General features: G+C 33.1%; 1 protein-coding gene across 16 annotated transcripts in view; it reads right to left on the bottom strand.

Moving 5' to 3' along the window:
* Positions 1 to 16713, bottom strand: part of LOC129001969 (cytoplasmic dynein 1 intermediate chain-like) — a 57076-nt gene that overhangs the window by 12624 nt on the left and 27739 nt on the right. For 11 of the 16 annotated variants that reach the window (XM_054429422.1, XM_054429423.1, XM_054429424.1 and 8 more), the window contains 2 exons: positions 8202 to 8222; positions 1961 to 2008 (listed from right to left, as the gene is read on the bottom strand). The exons of 1 other annotated variant lie outside the window; for it this stretch is intronic. In XM_054429422.1, the coding sequence (XP_054285397.1) occupies positions 1961 to 2008; positions 8202 to 8222 (69 nt within the window). The remainder of the gene's footprint in view (positions 1 to 1960; positions 2009 to 8201; positions 8223 to 16713) is intronic. 4 more of the 16 variants (XM_054429426.1, XM_054429430.1, XM_054429435.1 and 1 more) reach the window with 1 other exon arrangement.

Raw genomic sequence — 16713 nt, 5'->3', positions numbered from 1 at the left:
TAGCATTAATATTGTTTTATTTAATTTGTGTGTTTATTTTACCTAACTAGTATTTAGTGGCATAAATATTTATGAATTTATCCTGTTTGCTTAGTCCTCTAACATGAAAAGTTGAAAAATTTTTTGAATTCTTTGAAGTGGAAGAACAATAATTGTTTAGATGTTCACTAAAAACCACAAGTATTCACACTTCTTTTGTAGCTGCTTGGTTAGAAATAGGTTTTTAAGTTTAATAAAAATATCATGTAAAACATATTATCATTTGAATGCTTCTTGTCCTTTAAGATGCTTGATAGAATGTCCTAAAACTCAAAGAAATGTGTGAGCATAATAAAAAGAACTGGTTTTAAAAATATTTTCTTGTGCAACATCAAGTTGTTTCTATTATCCTCAGTAAAGGAAGCTCAATATTTGTATTGTTAGCAACAACTTCAAAACTATTTGGTTACAAGATTCATTCAATCCAAAAACTTAAGCATTAAAAAAACCCTTGTTAGTATAAATTAAAGAACAAAAACAAGTTAGTTTTTTGGGTGCTGTCATAAAAACGATTGAAGCGAAACCACAAAAATTGTGATTAGTTCTTCCATTAAAACAATAACTAGACATATGAATACTCAAAACCCTTATCCTTAATTAACAATTCTAACACTTCAACTTAACTTGTGTGTTATGGTGCTATATAGTAAGTGCTTATTTCTGTTAACTAGGAATAATTTATCTATTCCGTATGCAACATGAAATTTGGCAAAAAATTATGTAAATTAGTTTATAAATAATGCATTTTTTAATCATTAATAAGTAAAATTGTACATGACTGGTTTGATATAAATTTAGTATACAGCAACGGTATTGGTTAGTAATGAATCAGTATTAATCTTAAATAATTCTTTGAATAATATTTTTAGGTTTTTAATGCACTGTAAACTTTTATTGTATACAAACTAAGCAAAAAGCACTACAAAAGCTCTTAATACCTATATAATATTTAGTATTACAATGTTTAATTGTTTGTAACCTTGTCAAAATACCTATCAGTGCACTTATAAGTTTTGACGGTGTTCATGAACAATTATTTTAAATTCTTTACAAAGAGTTTATATAAAAAAAACTCTCACAGCTAAAATATTGACTAAATCCCATTAATTAAAAAGACCGAAGTTAAAAATTTACAGAAATAATAAAGCAATCTTTAAATTAACTGAGAAACGTTGCTATGTTATGAACATAGGAGTACCCTATTTAAAGTACAAGAAATTTAGTCCATCTAATTAGCTTATGAAACTCTCAAATTTTAAGTGATTTAATAATACTGAAATCAAATTATTGTATGAAATTGGATCCTTGTGCACTGAATATAATGTGAAATACCTAGTAAAAACCACTTAATTTATCAAAACTTTCAGAAAATTTTAACTTACAAAGTATAAACTTTACTATTTGCATATGGATTGTCAATTTTATTTAGCAAGAGACAAAAATCATGTAACTGCCATGAGAATGGTTGTAAAAAAACCAATAACACAGTTACTACTTGCAAAAACCAAAAACCAATTGAAAAACCAAAACCAATTTATGCATGTCATTTGCCTATTAGGTCTGATGATGGTTGAAGTGTCCAATCGAAACCACTACCATCTTTCATGTACAGTAGAACTTCGATATCAAGACTTGTTATCAAGGTTGGCTTCTTATCGAGGCTTGCAATAACATGTGATAAGGGGTAGAATATCAAAGTGAAATATAAATCATTTGAAACCCAATCTCAGCCTAACATCGACCAACACTATAGCTTTTTAGAACACAGTAAAACTTCAATCACGACACAAGTGTGACGAGATGCAGTCAGTAAAAAATTAACCCTATATCTATTTGGCACTATTTTTCTCCGTTACATGATCTTTGTCTTTTGATGAAACACAGAATGAGATAGAGAAGGAAGGCTTGACCTGGGACCTACCTGTAAACTCGTCCTCCCATTCTAAACCAGGATTTAGATTGTACTCGTCTTGAAAGAGAACAAACAGTCACAATCACCATCTGATAACTGAACAACTTAAACTACCCACAGCTGTGAGTGCGCTTGCTGACCCCACTAACATCACAGTGAGCTCGTCTCATTGGTTAACTTACGGTAGACTAAAAATGTTACCAAGGCCTCGTGGAATAATCTTTTACTACGGTTCTGGGCTTATGCTAATAGTGCGGGTCACGCCAATATCTTACTACACATGGGAAATTCATTGATAAAATACTCTTAGGCATTCATAACAAATTCAGTAGATTTTACTCAATTCTTGTGAGGATATTCAAAATAAGCCACTATTTCTTAGGAATACAAATACTCGTGTCATCACTTTTTAAAGAAATTTCCTACAAAATGGTGCGGCCTTACCATTACACACACAAACAGCCTCAAGTCAAAGACTATGATAGAATGATAGAATCCATTTTATGAATCCCTGATAACATTTTGCGAGTTCATTAAAACTGTACCTATTATTTTATGAGTTATTTGTTATTTATTATTTTATCGATTATTTAATGTTTCATTAGTTCAATTTCAAGTAGTTACAATTTTTTATTTGATAAGGATTTTGTATGGACTTATTTCAGAGTATTTTGAACAAGTGTGTTAGCCAACACAATCAGAACACTCTAATTTTGTTTTAAAGGCTTTTAATTAAAATGTATTAAATTTTGAATCCCAAAAAGCTATAAGTGAGCTGCTAGCTACAAATTTAAAAGGTTCAAAAAGGGAAAAGATTAATACTTTTCCCGTTTATGTAATACTTACAATTACTCGGTTTTTATGGAAAATTTATGTTGGCTCATGACAGTAAGTTGTCTTTTGGGGGATTTCACATAGAAAACTTTTTAAATGTAAGCAGTTAACTAAGAGTTTTATCCGATTTGTATTAGATTTGATTAGAACTCTTAATGATGAGTTTGATTAATACATATACCCACAACGCTAACTGTTCCCTCCCTTTAAGTCCCTGTAACTAGTTAAATTTCTATACAATTGGCCAGACAACAGTTTGTATACAATTGTAATAAAACTAAAATTATTACATAGGAATCAAAAGTGTTCCATGAAAAACATTAATTATCCATCCTTTCCACAGTTGCTATTACAACAGCAATGAGTAGAAGAATGTAAAAGTTTGACAAAATGTTTTTCAAAATGTGACGATTTATATTTTTTTAATGAGATTTGCTCTTGTGACGGAGTTGATCAAAAGCGTTAACAGGCAGACCAAGCTACTCACAGCCAAGCCCCAATAATCTAACTTAAGGTTAACTAAATGAAGTTCTTCCTGGGATAAGTTCAACATTTCAACGCTTACTCATATATAGTGCAAAGAGTTAAACTAATCTAAGCTAATAGCGGTCATCACTAGTTAAACTAGAATAAGAGTTAGTGTAAACTCCTTAATAAATCTAATATTTTCCCTAGCATTTAAATGGTAAAATATCTTAAGCAAAGCATTTGAAAAGTGGTGAAAGCTTGATTCCAAATTATTATTTAATTACAAAATAAAGGTTGCGTATGCGGCATTTTTATTTTTCAAAATTGGATTTAGCAAGAGGCGGAAAGTACTCAAGCTTTATTTTTCAATAAGTTGATTTGTATGAAATGCAAAGCAAAAAAGTCAAATTGTAAAAATAAACGTAACTTAATCTGAGCTTGTGATACGAGGTTAATAAAAAGTAAGTACCAAATATTGTTCTATATTTTAGTCCCCATTTTCAATTAATTTGTAAAAAAAAACGTTTTCAAACTCTAGAGTGCAAACATGAAAAAGGGTTTTTTTTTACATGTCAAAACATGTTGCATCATAGTTGTAAAACATATTAGGCCAAATATTTTAACTGTATTGGTTAATTGGTTGACACACCATTCCCCAACTTCTAAATCAGCAATTTTGGGCCTACTCATTCTAGCCATAGAGCAAACAACTAATTGTTTTAGGCTCAAAGAAATAACAAAAACCTCCTTATTGATAAGGCAAAAAACAAACAACACACACTTTTTGTTACTCCATATGAAAATATATTAGTAAACACATAGTGCAACACGGCACAAAGCTCTGAAATGATCACTTATCCCTTGGGAAGATTGTTAGTTTGTCAGATTAAAACCAAATACCAATAGATGGTTTACTTTGTTAAAACAGCATAGAGTAAAAATGCCACAAAACAAAATCTGTGAACAGTGTTTATGGTTTTTAAATATTTAATATCAATATTAAATTGAGAATAGGAATGACCAATTAAAGTTGTAAACTAGATGATGTAACACAACTGAACAAGAACATTTCAGAGGTAACTAAAACAACAATTTGATGTAACAAGTTTCATTAAACTAAAGCAAACAAATGTAATGTTGTGTTGTAAATATTAAAATGATTTTGTGAAATGTCTTGCATAAAATACTGTGCTCAATACATTTTGCAATACATTACTTATTGGATGTAAAACCTTTTATCAATATGTAAGGATAAGCATTTAATGGGCAACAAAACTTATGAACCAAGTTACAGATTGTTTGGCAAGCAACTTACGAGTTGAATTTATTATTGAACATTTTGAGGATTTTGAAGTGTGGCATTGTAAAATTTAAGAAAGTTATTTCTAAATGGTTAGTTTTAACATGCGACAAAACATTAAAGACAATACTAAACCAAATTCGTAAACAATAAACATTCCAAATCACGTAAATTGGTTATTTGTGTTACGTAAAGAGTGCAATATATGATAAGGAAGTTACTATGTAAAGAAGTGGAGTGAATATAAATGTTTTAGTAGCCGATTTTATCCTTAGTACAAATTGAACGAATTATGGTTATTCAATATAAATGCTTATTCTAATATCACCTAACCAAGCAAGCACACGTTTGATTTTTCCTGATTAATGCCGATTAATAAATAATGATTAGTATGTTTTATGGACTTAAAACTTGATAATTCATTGGGCTTTAACTAATGCATTCTAATATTAATTTAAAATAATAAGTCCATGGTTAACACAATTATAAACTACTAAAAAACCATAAATATAAATGAAATTTATAGCAGTAGTGTTATTGTTATTATTGTCATAAATCAAATTAAACAGATGTATGTATTGGACCTAAATGGTATTTTCTAGAAGAATACGATAGAGGTGGAATTTTCCAGCAAATGATATATTTCACTTATAAATATTTTACATGTAGCAACAAAATTCAAAAAGTTAGTCAATATTTTTTAACCATTCTAATAATTTTTAAGTTTTTTTAAAAAAAAAGGCGCAAAACGTAAAATCTAGTTTTTTATATCTGTTTATAGAATGACCCTTTTCCAATACATTATGTAAATTTAATCTAAAAAGGCGATTAAAACAACTAAACAAACGCATAAAAAATAAAACAAGACATGCATAAAGCAAAATACTATTATTTTATTTACTTTATCAAGTACAGTACTTAGAAATTTCAGAACATATGACAAAACCCCAAAACAGTAGTAAGTTAAGATTAATTCTTTATATAAGAATACGTAAAACACTATAGTTCCAGACTTAAAAAAAAAATACATCTATTACTGAATCAGTTAAATTGGTCAACTCAACATTTGGCACAAGAAAAAATTTCAATAGAAAACACAACATTTTTCATCTTGATCCATTTTCTGTCTTCATCAGGTTTAACCCTTGCAACCCACAACATTTGCAAAACTTACATCATAACTTATGATTTATTTTGAAAGTTTACCTTGTGCGTTGCCAGGTACTTGACGTTATTGACTTTTCAGCTCGATGGGTTTCACCACTATGTGTGGTATCCTCAGGAGCATAGAGGAGAAAATTCAAGAACTTGGCAAGGCAACCAAAAGGCAAAATTACATTATTATTGTTCTTGAAACTGGATATACCTCAATTTATTTTTACTAAGCCTACCTTCACTGCATGGCGATAAAAAATAGGCATAAAGATTCCACAAGTCAATAGCAAAGACGGTAAAACTAAAAGTACCGGTAATACAAAGCTTAGTATGCCTTTATTCAAACATTAAAATTAAACATTGATAGTATAAATTGTAATTTGTTAATAAGATAAATAAAACAATATTCTAAACTAAGTGCCCTTTGAGTGCTTTTCAAGATTGAAAAAATCCCACCTTTTTACATTTGAACAATAAGAGAAAGTATGTCTCAAGCTGACTTAGGTAATACTTCAGTATCCAATAGTCAATGGTAGTACAAATGGCAATACAATGTACAATTATGTAATGGTATGTGAACAACCATTAAAGAGCTTTCTTTAGGACTTAATCCGTTTAAACAAGTAAACTGTTAAAATACACTCTTATACAAGGGTTGTTTTTTAAGTAAGGGCCGTTTGTAGGTATAGCTTCTTAATTCCTGCAACGAGGCTTCCTGCCGCTTACTGGGGATAATTTGTGAACAGAGCGGCGCCAATTGCAGCTCTGTAGCTAACGTGTACGCTTTGCTGTGTTTAGCACATGTTTTTAATTATTGAATTTCCTGCTGGAAGCGAGACAAGGTCAATGAACAACGTTTTTATCACTGATGTTGATTTAACAAAATTTGCCATTCTCTGCTTAGTTTGTCTTAATTTTAGTTCCACTGTAAGTCCAGTTATATTGAGGCATAGTAATATATTACGCATAGCCTACGTAGTGAATATCCTGAAAGCTTATAATTTGAATGTCTTAATTACATTTTGTTTTATAATAACAACGATGAATATAAAATATGAATGAGAGGTATAGTGTTTTTCTTAAATTAAATAATATCTGACCGTTAACGTTTTAATTCGAATAAAAACAAGACAGAAAATGGATCGGTCATCAAAATTAATTTACAGTTTACACAAAAGAATAAATAAAAAAAAAAAAACATTTAAGAGCTCATGGGGCTATAGAAATAAGATTTATAATATGCTTTTAAAAATATGTTCACAAATCAAAGAAAAATCAATACCTAAAACTAATACATGATTCTCATTTATCAAAATGTGTTTATTGATTTATTTAAAGCGCTTTATGTACAGTTAGCGAATCAAAAACCCTCAAAGCAATTTTCCAGGAATGGGATTTTTGTTAATAATATTTAGTTTTTACTGGTAAACAGTGCATTAAAAATGTATTCTTGTTACAATATTAATTGTACACCAGTCATGCTATTGTATTTTTATTTATTTTTGAAAAAGTTTTTCCAAAGACTAGACATGAATAACTTGTGCTTTTCACAACCACCAAAAGTATCAAATGGAATTTAACATGTTTGTTTTTGTTTCAAGAAGTATAAACAATCAATTACCAATAAATGTGAAGCAATTATCTCAGATTCTCAGCTTTAAAGTTTTCATGTATGGGGATTGTGCCATTTGATTGCCCGTCAGAAAAGTGTTTTTCACCCGAGCAATCAGTCATGTGGCAATTTTAAGAGTTTGTTGACCAGTGTGAGAATGGAGCGTGAAGAAATAGCTGCTGCTGTATTATTACTAGTTCAGTGTTGTGGAAATTAAAAAAAGAAAAAGAAACAAAAAACAGGGAAATAGGAACAAAGTAATAGGGCGATCAAATCACCTAATGCATTGGGGGGGGGGGGGGCTTAAGAAAGTGATAAATAAAATAAATAATCAAACATTTTTTGAAAAATAATATTTACAAATACTGTACAGTAAAACCTCAATAACTTGACACATGACATGGTAACTCGATAGCCTGAGTAACTCGACATTCAACAGAACTGACAATGTGCTTGTCTAGTTGGCCTAGTCTTACTAGTGCGTTTGACTTTCCAAAGACGGCTGAAGATTGTTTCTAACATTCTTTAAAGATTGTTTACTCAATTTGTAAAAAAATGTATATAATAAATGTATATGTAAAAATAAAAATTAGTCTGTTAAATGTATTTATTTAGTAAAACACAATAAAAATGTCATGATCTGGATAGCTCGACATCCTCTGTACCAGTGATCCAGAGGCCAATCCAACATCACAAAATTAGACACTTTTCACTGAACTAAAAAAAAATAATTAAAGCGAGAATCTGAGAAAATTACCTCATACTTGAACTAGTGACTACAAATCAAAGTCACAACATAAATTTGAACACAAGAACTAGCAAAACACACACATGCAATGCTTACACTAATAAAATAGTCTGTGAAGGAATCCACAACTTACCGTAATATCCAAACGCTTGAGCTGTGACACAAAAACAAACAAATAGAGTTAGAAAGGTCACAAGAAGATGACAATTATTTTAGCCATAATACTAAACAATTATGAGAATAAAATACTACATAAGCCTACAAACCTAGTGGTAATCGAATGCTCAAATATAACTTGAACAAAAATCATGCTTGGTACTATTTCTCGTACTTTTTACGATAAAAAAGGACTTTTCCAAACTGGTTTTGCTATTTCATCTATTTATGAACAGTTTAGTACACCTTGATAACTTAGAGTTTCTATAAATAACTAGACATTCCTTAATTAAGGTCTCGATCCAACTCCAATTGGGGTCAAATGAGCTAGCACAAATCTGAAACCAGCGATATAGTTTAGATTAGCTAAGGTGTAGTTTTAGGAAGTAGAGTTAGGATATAGTTTTAGTTTAGTTTAGTGATGTGGTTTAGTTCTTCACTTAATCTCCTACAAGTAGGTTGGAAATGGGAACCAGCAGCTAGAATTGTTAGTGAATAAAGTAAAGAACACATCGCTGGTCTCAGACTCGGACTAGCTGACTTAATGGCTACAGAAGCTGGACGGAACCTTTACTTCTTTGACAGCCCTTGTTCCTTTTAGTAGAAGAAATTAGACAAGCAAATACTATCTTCTTATGTAGGCTATCCTTGTGTTGTCCTGACAAAGATCAATAAATGGATGTTAAGAAATAACAAGGCCAATGAGTAGATTATTTCTTTTCAAAATATTGTAAATACTTTTGATATAAAAGCAAGAAAAAAAAATATTGTTTCCAGCATGAAAAAAGCAATACACATTAATTAATTTAAAGAAATCAAAAAGTACAATTAAATATTTCAAGTTTTAGTCAAGTAGAAATTTTAATATAATGTATCAAATAATGTGTAAAAACTATGTCTTGATCAGTTTTGATAGCTCTAACCAAGTGATGAAAATGCTTATTGACACACAAATTGTCATATAGTAGATCACTAATTAATTACGCTTACCATGCCAGTATATGAAAAGACATACATAAATGTTACCTCAGTTAAGTTCATGCATGACGAAGTAATAGAAATAGTCTCATGGATAATGATTATGTAATATAAGTTGATCATGCCAGTGTTTTCATAGAGATTTACGCAAATGATACCAAGGTTTCAGTCATGTATGATAAGGTTGTAGAGATGGTATAATGAAGTAGAAGATGATACAGCTTTTGGTATGTAGCAAACACAAGAAAAAGGGTTGTATACTTAAAAAAAACTCTGCTTTAAGTTAAAACATTTTAATAACAAAGTTGTGAAAAAAAGTATGCCTAAGTAATCCTGCCCAATATTATATTGCTGAATTTAGTTCAAATATGGAAATCATACAACAAATTTTTAATATCATGTATTACAATTTTAAAAAGTACAACATTATTGACTAAACAGTTTGTATTCATATTCAGGTTATGTAACATGGCCCAATGTCAACCCATGTAAGTTTTGGACTGAGACTAGTTCTGGATTTACTGTTTCATTATCATATCTGAGAAACAATATGCACATAAAAAAAAAAAATGTGTTGTCAAAACTGAAATCCATACCAAACAAGTTTACCAGTTGATAAAATATTTAAAGTGTTATGCACTCACAGATATAGGTTAAATTTTATATATCCAGCCTTGAACTTGGTCCGACACTAATATTAGGCTAGAAACAGTTTTAGATTGACAATAAGCATAATAATTGAAGTATTTATTTGTTTTAATTTGACCAAAACTTGCAGTAGAAAAATCTTGCAAAATTATTAAATTCTGCGTAGAAGAAACCCAAATATGCGAGGAGGTATTTGTAGAATACATTCAATTAACTCAAATGATTTGTCTATTTATAATTAAAGACAAAAAATAACATGAGTAAATCAGAATCAGGCTTCTGAGCTAGCGAGGCTACATTTGTCAAAAATATAACATTGCATTCAGTGATATCCTTACTAATTCAATGTTTATCAAACTATGATTAAAATCATGCAGGCTAATAAAGAGAATCATTTGTCAAACATAGATTATAATCCACTGATATTTTTGGTTGTCACATGGTATATTTCACTGCCAGATACTTCACCTTTACTGTGAAAATTCATCAACGAAAAATTAAAATGTTTATAGTTAAGGTAAAACATGTGGCAGGGAATTAAATCTGCCAATGGAGTTTTGAAAACATGAATAAACTAGACAATTTTGTCAGCAATTAAAACTACTACAGAATAAAAGCTCATTCTAAAACTTTCTCGAAAAGCAACAGGGCCGATTTACCGAATAGGCACGGTAGGCACGAGTAGTAGTCATTTTGGGGGTTCTAGGACAGAGGAGGGAGGAGTGTAGACCACGTGGGTTGAGGTAGGTAACCTCACTTTGCCTAACCTAACCTAACCTTACAGGCAGAGACTGATCCTCTGATTTGGACGACTTTACAGAAACGACAACAGCTTTTGAATCTCATTTTATATAGGACCACACATAGGTTCTCAACTGCACAAAAATGGCGTCGATTGCATCATTCGGTGCTCATGTTTTCACTAGAGGATTTGTATGAAGATGCAGTATTTCGATCTCAATGTATACTGACACGCCATTTGAAACTCACGTTCTAGGACAGAGGAGGGAGGAGTGTAGACCACGTGGGTTGAGGTAGGTCGGGAAGGGAGGTGTGTCTATGACGTCACATGTAAACAGAGGATGATCTTACAGACAGAGACTGATCCTCTGATTTGGATGACAATTTTTTTTTTTGTAGATATAAAGAACGTTAAATCAGTTCTCATTTGGTATACTTGTCGTATAATAGGATCTCACGGCTGAGATCGAAAACGACAATAGCTTTTGAATCTCATTTTATATAGGACCACCAATAGGTTCTCAACTGCACAAAAATGACGCCGATTGCAACGTTAAATCAGTTCTCATTTGGTATACTTGTCGTATAATAGGATCTCACGGTTGAGATCGAAAACGACAACAGCTTTTGAATCTCATTTTATATAGGACCACCAATAGGTTCTCAACTGCACAAAAATGGCGTCGATTGCATCATTCGGTGCTCATGTTTTCACTAGAGGATTTGTATGAAGATGCAGTATTTCGATCTCAATGTATACTGACACGCCATTTGAAACTCATTGTTTTCATGTTGATTTTTACGTGTCTTCTGAGTGACTCAGCACGTGGTTCCGACCACGCCAATCCTTCGGAGGCGAAAAAATATTTTTTTGTGTTTTCAGTTATTTTGCGTATTTTATTTCTGTTATATTAGTTTATTGTTGTAAACTCGATCTGACCATGGCTTTTGGGTATCAAAGCAAGTTTTACGTTGACACCGTTGTTGTAGTTTCTAATCATGACGTCTGTCAAAACGTTGTTGTACCTGCATGGGAGATACAATTTTCTTAGATTGCCACAAGGGTCTTCTTCGACAGTAGCGGTTACCGAGGGACCGTATCTTGTCACGACTCGCTGCAACTCCACTATTCTGTAGGGATGCTCATGTCGCAGCTCTTCGATTTTAGTGTATTTGGGTGCTTGGCACGCGTTAAGCAAATCTACCAATTGTGCCATGTCTCTCACTTATATAAATGCGCAGTTACATTACCTTGATTATGTTCCTTGATATGTCGTAGGCAAACGCGTTTTCAGAGACTACGATGACATATGCGGTAGTGCCTGAATCGGCTGATGGTGATGCGATTGCGTTTGTGAAATCGAATTCTATTTGAATGTCACTTCTAGAACGGTCTGTATTCATCGGATGAAGATGTGTGTCGACAACACACAGTGGGTAGTGTGAAATAAACTCGCTTGGGTCAATGATCATTGAGCTGTCATCGAAATTCACCTTACGATATCTCATGAATTGCTCGTAAATCACTCTCCAACGTCCCTCGAGGATTGCAGCGTTTTGTAGTTCTTGAGGGTAACGTTGACCATTTATTTTAACTGCAAAGTTTTTTATATTTTCGCTGTCAAATTGCGCTGGGTTCTTTTTCTGATCATTCGTGCGGTTAGTTTGAAAGCACATGATTACGAATCTAGGGTTGTATACGTTTCTATAAACGTTTGTAATGTCGAATGTGTACGTAGATCCGAACACACCCTTTTTGTCAATACATTGCCACTGATAATAGTTGTAGACCAACTCGTCTTTTTCACTAAGTTTTGTTAGACCATCGATTAGTTGGATTTTGCTAGTTGACGTATATTCCACTATGGGAACTCTGAGAACGAAGGAAGTGATTTTCACTTTGCCATCCTCAGGTTCGGTAGCTGCGGTACCGGTTCCTTTCCAATGGTATAGAGCATCGTTATCTTCAGCTCTTGTGAATACAATCTCGAATCCACCTTTGTACATGGGGTATCGCATGTGGTCAAAGAACCCTAACCCGAGATGCGCTAAGGTTCCAATTGCTTCGAACTTGCCACCACCAAGCGAGTATCTTGATGCGAACCCACAGTTTTGCAAAGCGGGTTTCATCGATTGAGGATAGTTTAGAATACTTTTGATAGTGCTTGTAATTCCCGGATGATCGACCACATCGATTGTTGTGTTGTGTTTTTTCAGTTCGATTCTTGTAAATAGGTATGGTATGAAATTGTCAATAAGGGCTATAGTGGCAGTCGCATCATATGCTTTACCATCGGATTTTTTTACTACCTCACCGCAGATGTGATATTGAATTGCCGAGTCGTAAAATGTGTCTCCGTGATCGAGTTTGAAGATTGTGTAATTGTTTGGTGTGTTGAAATTCAACTCGGATATCGGCATAACAGTTCGGTACTCGCTTTTCACCACTCCGGTGGAGAAACGTTCGTACAATGCTTCCATTGTCTACAATGACTTAATAACACAGAAGAACAAAAAAAATATAAGCTAATTATTTTTATTTATTTTTTGATTACATGGTATATGTTGGATATAGTATAGAAACATTTGATTTAAATAATCTATGGTTTATATTTTGTATTGTCTTTTCCAGCTGCTATGAAAATATGAACTTTTATAATTTTGACACATATGATTTTTATTGAATTGTTATGTTGTGATTACAGAAATAATGGTTTGGTAGCATTTTACTATGATTGAGTAACTTTTCTTTTGTGAATAATCAAATTATTTTCTGCTCATTATCTAGTCTATTTCTCTTTCCATTTTTGACTTTTAACATTTGGCGACCGTGACAGGACTGTATGAGTTCTTAACCAGATAGTCACTATTGAGATAATGGAAAGAAATAGGAAACTAAGAAAAACCTTCAGAACAGCATTTACCAGAATTTATAATGGGATAAATGAGGAGCTATGCAAAGATGAGCAAGACCTACACAATATACAGGGTAAATTGAGTTCTCTGGAAGGTAAGATAGAAGAACTAAAAACTTTGGACAGGGAAATTTTAGATTTCTTACTTAGTTCTGAAGCAGATGAAGAAGAGTTAAATGAAGAAGTTAGGCTAGCAGATGAATATGTAGAGAAGTTTAATCGAATTAGTTTAGCTGTACAGAGTAGATTGATTAGGTCTAGGGCCACTTCACCTGAGGAGTCCAATGGGTCTGTAATGAGTAAATCTACTGCTGTTAGGACTAAGCTGAGGCTACCTACTATTGAATTCACAAAGTTTAGCGGGGATTTGAAGGATTGGCTACCTTTTTGGGCACAATTCAAAAGAATAGATGATGACGAGAATATTGACGATATTGATAAATATCATTATCTTGTGCAGGCTACTTTAGCTAATTCTAGGGCTCGTCAGCTGGTCGAAAGCTATCCTGCTACCTCTGAGAACTATTCAAAAGCTTTGCAAAGTCTTAAAAGTCGTTTTGGTAGAGATGACCTTCTCATAGAAGTGTATATTAGAGAGCTTTTGAAGTTAGTTCTGAGTAATTTAAACAGTAAGGTAGAAGTTTCTTGCATTTACGATAAACTGGAAACTGAACTAAGAGCATTGGAGACATTAGGAGTAACAACTGACAAATGTTCTGCTATGTTATATCCTCTTATAGAGTCTTGTTTGCCTGAGGAACTGTTGAGAGCTTGGCAGCGTCACTCCAGCTATGAAGTTGATGCTGAACTTAAGGATAGACTTGATGGTTTGATGAAGTTTCTGCAAAAGGAGGTTGCTAACGAGGAAAGGATTACTCTAGCCGCATCTGGTTTTGAAAATAGTAAACAACCTAACCTACAGCCTAAAGTAAGTAAATCTACTGTATTTCGACCTAAGCTTAGTTACGCCAGACATACTGAAATGATGCCGACAGCTACTGGTTTAGTTAACCCAACGAAGTCAAATACTAAAGACGTTAAATGTATGTTTTGTGGTTCTAACCACTTAGCTGAAGACTGTGAAGACAGTAAATTGACAGTAGATGAGAAGGTGAAAATCGTTGGGAAAAATGGTTGTTGCTTTACTTGCTTGAAGTATGGTCATAGGAGTGTGCAATGTAAAGTTAGAGTAAAATGTCCCAACTGTGGAAGGAGGCACACTGCTGTTATGTGTAGGGCATCTGCTGCAGAAGGAAGTTCATTGCGTGAACAACCAGGCAAAGAAAGTTCTCTAGCAAACAATGTTCACACAGAAGTGTTTTTACAAACCTTTTTAGTAAAAATTAGAAACCAAAATCGAGAGCGAACAGCACGTGCTTTAATAGATACGGGATCACAACGGTCTTATATTTTGAAAAATACAGCAAAGGAATTTGGCTACGACATAGTCAGAAAGGAGAAGCTAGCTCATGCTTTATTTGGTGGCACTAGTACTGAAACAATTGAACATGCGTGTTATAAGGTTAGACTAAGTGACTTAAATAACAGTTATGCCTGCAATTTTGACGTTCTTGATCAAGATATAATTTGTAACGATGTTACAACAGTTAAGCCTGGTCCTTGGTCCATTGAGCTTGAAGCATTGGGAATTAATGTAACAGATAGAGACAGGCCCATTGAAGTTCTGATAGGTGCAGACGTTGCCGGGAAACTTTACACTGAGAAACGATATCTGCTTTCCAACGGGTTAGTTGCGATGCACACTTTGTTGGGCTGGACTTTAATGGGAAGAACTGCAGTTGAAGGGAATGACAGGTCCAGTTCTATGGCAGTAACTTCTTTACTTTCCCCTATTGATAATAAATCCATTTCAGATTTGTGGAGTTTGGATGTTTTAGGAATCAAGGATCCAGTGGAGGTCAAGAGTGAATCTTCAGTTAAAAGTAGAACAATGGAACATTTTGTAGAATCTGTTTCAGTGGAAAATGATGGCAGATATCAGGTCAAATTGCCATGGGTTGATGATCACCCGCCGTTACCTACTAATTTAAAAGTAGCACAGAAGAGACTCAGTAATCTTACAAATAAACTTAATTCTAGTGGATATCGTAGTTCATATCAACAGGTGTTGTCTGACTGGGAGGAATTAGGTATCATAGAGAAGGTTAACGATGCTGATTTGGAAATTGGTCACTACCTACCGCATCGACATGTGATAAAAGAAAACAGTCTTACCACGAAATTGAGACCTGTATTTGATGCATCTGCTAAAGAAAAGAATCAGCCCTCGTTGAACGATTGTCTAGAAAAAGGTGACAATCTAATTGAATTGATTCCGTCCATATTAAATCGTTTTAGACTACACAGATATGGAGTTGTTGCTGACATCGAGAAGGCTTTTCTACAGATTGGTGTACATATGGATGATAGAGATTTTCTTCGTTTTTTGTGGTTTAATGAAGATGGTCAATTGGTTGTTTACAGACACGCTAGAGTGGTCTTTGGAGTTACTTGTAGCCCATTTATGCTAAGTGCAGTAATCAAACTTCATTTAGAAAAAACATTAGACTTGATAGATTCAGGATCGTTAAACTACTCAAGAAAAGTAGTAGAGACACTGTCGAGAAGTTTCTATGTAGATAATTGTATGGCAAGTTTTGATGACTTTTCAGATTTGAATCAATTTGTAGATCAAGCGACTTCTGTAATGAAAGATGCTAGATTCTGTCTTCGGAGTTGGGAGTACACAGAAATTCAGAGTTTCAAAAATGATTCTACCATGACACCTATCTTAGGTTTAAATTGGAACAAAAATACTGACATGATTGAGTTGAATTTTGAAAACTTTGAGTTTAAAGAGCCTGAAATTGTCACAAAGAGATCTATTTTGTCTTTTGCTCACAAGTTGTTTGACCCCATAGGTATAACTTGTCCTGCTACACTCTTGCCTAAGATATTGCTGCAGAAAACGTGGGAAAGTAAAATTGGATGGGATGACAAGGTTTCAGAAGAGATAAAACTTTTGTTTTTAGATTGGGCAAAGCAACTTGAGATTTTTTCAAGTTTGAAAATTCCAAGATATTTTGGGCATGAAATCGAAGGGAATATTTCTTGGACAGTTCACTGTTTTTGTGATGCAAGCCAGGACGCTTATGCGGCCGCGGTTTTCCTGAGGGGTGAATCTAATGGACTTGTCACAGTTCAATT

The sequence above is a fragment of the Macrosteles quadrilineatus genome, unplaced genomic scaffold (genome assembly GCF_028750875.1).
Source record: "Macrosteles quadrilineatus isolate MER2022 unplaced genomic scaffold, UCM_ALF_1.0 Scaffold_9__3_contigs__length_116548681, whole genome shotgun sequence".
Classification (NCBI taxonomy): domain Eukaryota; kingdom Metazoa; phylum Arthropoda; class Insecta; order Hemiptera; family Cicadellidae; genus Macrosteles; species Macrosteles quadrilineatus.
The sequence above is the reverse complement of the archived record's forward strand: the minus strand, read 5'-3'. Positions and strand labels throughout refer to the sequence as shown.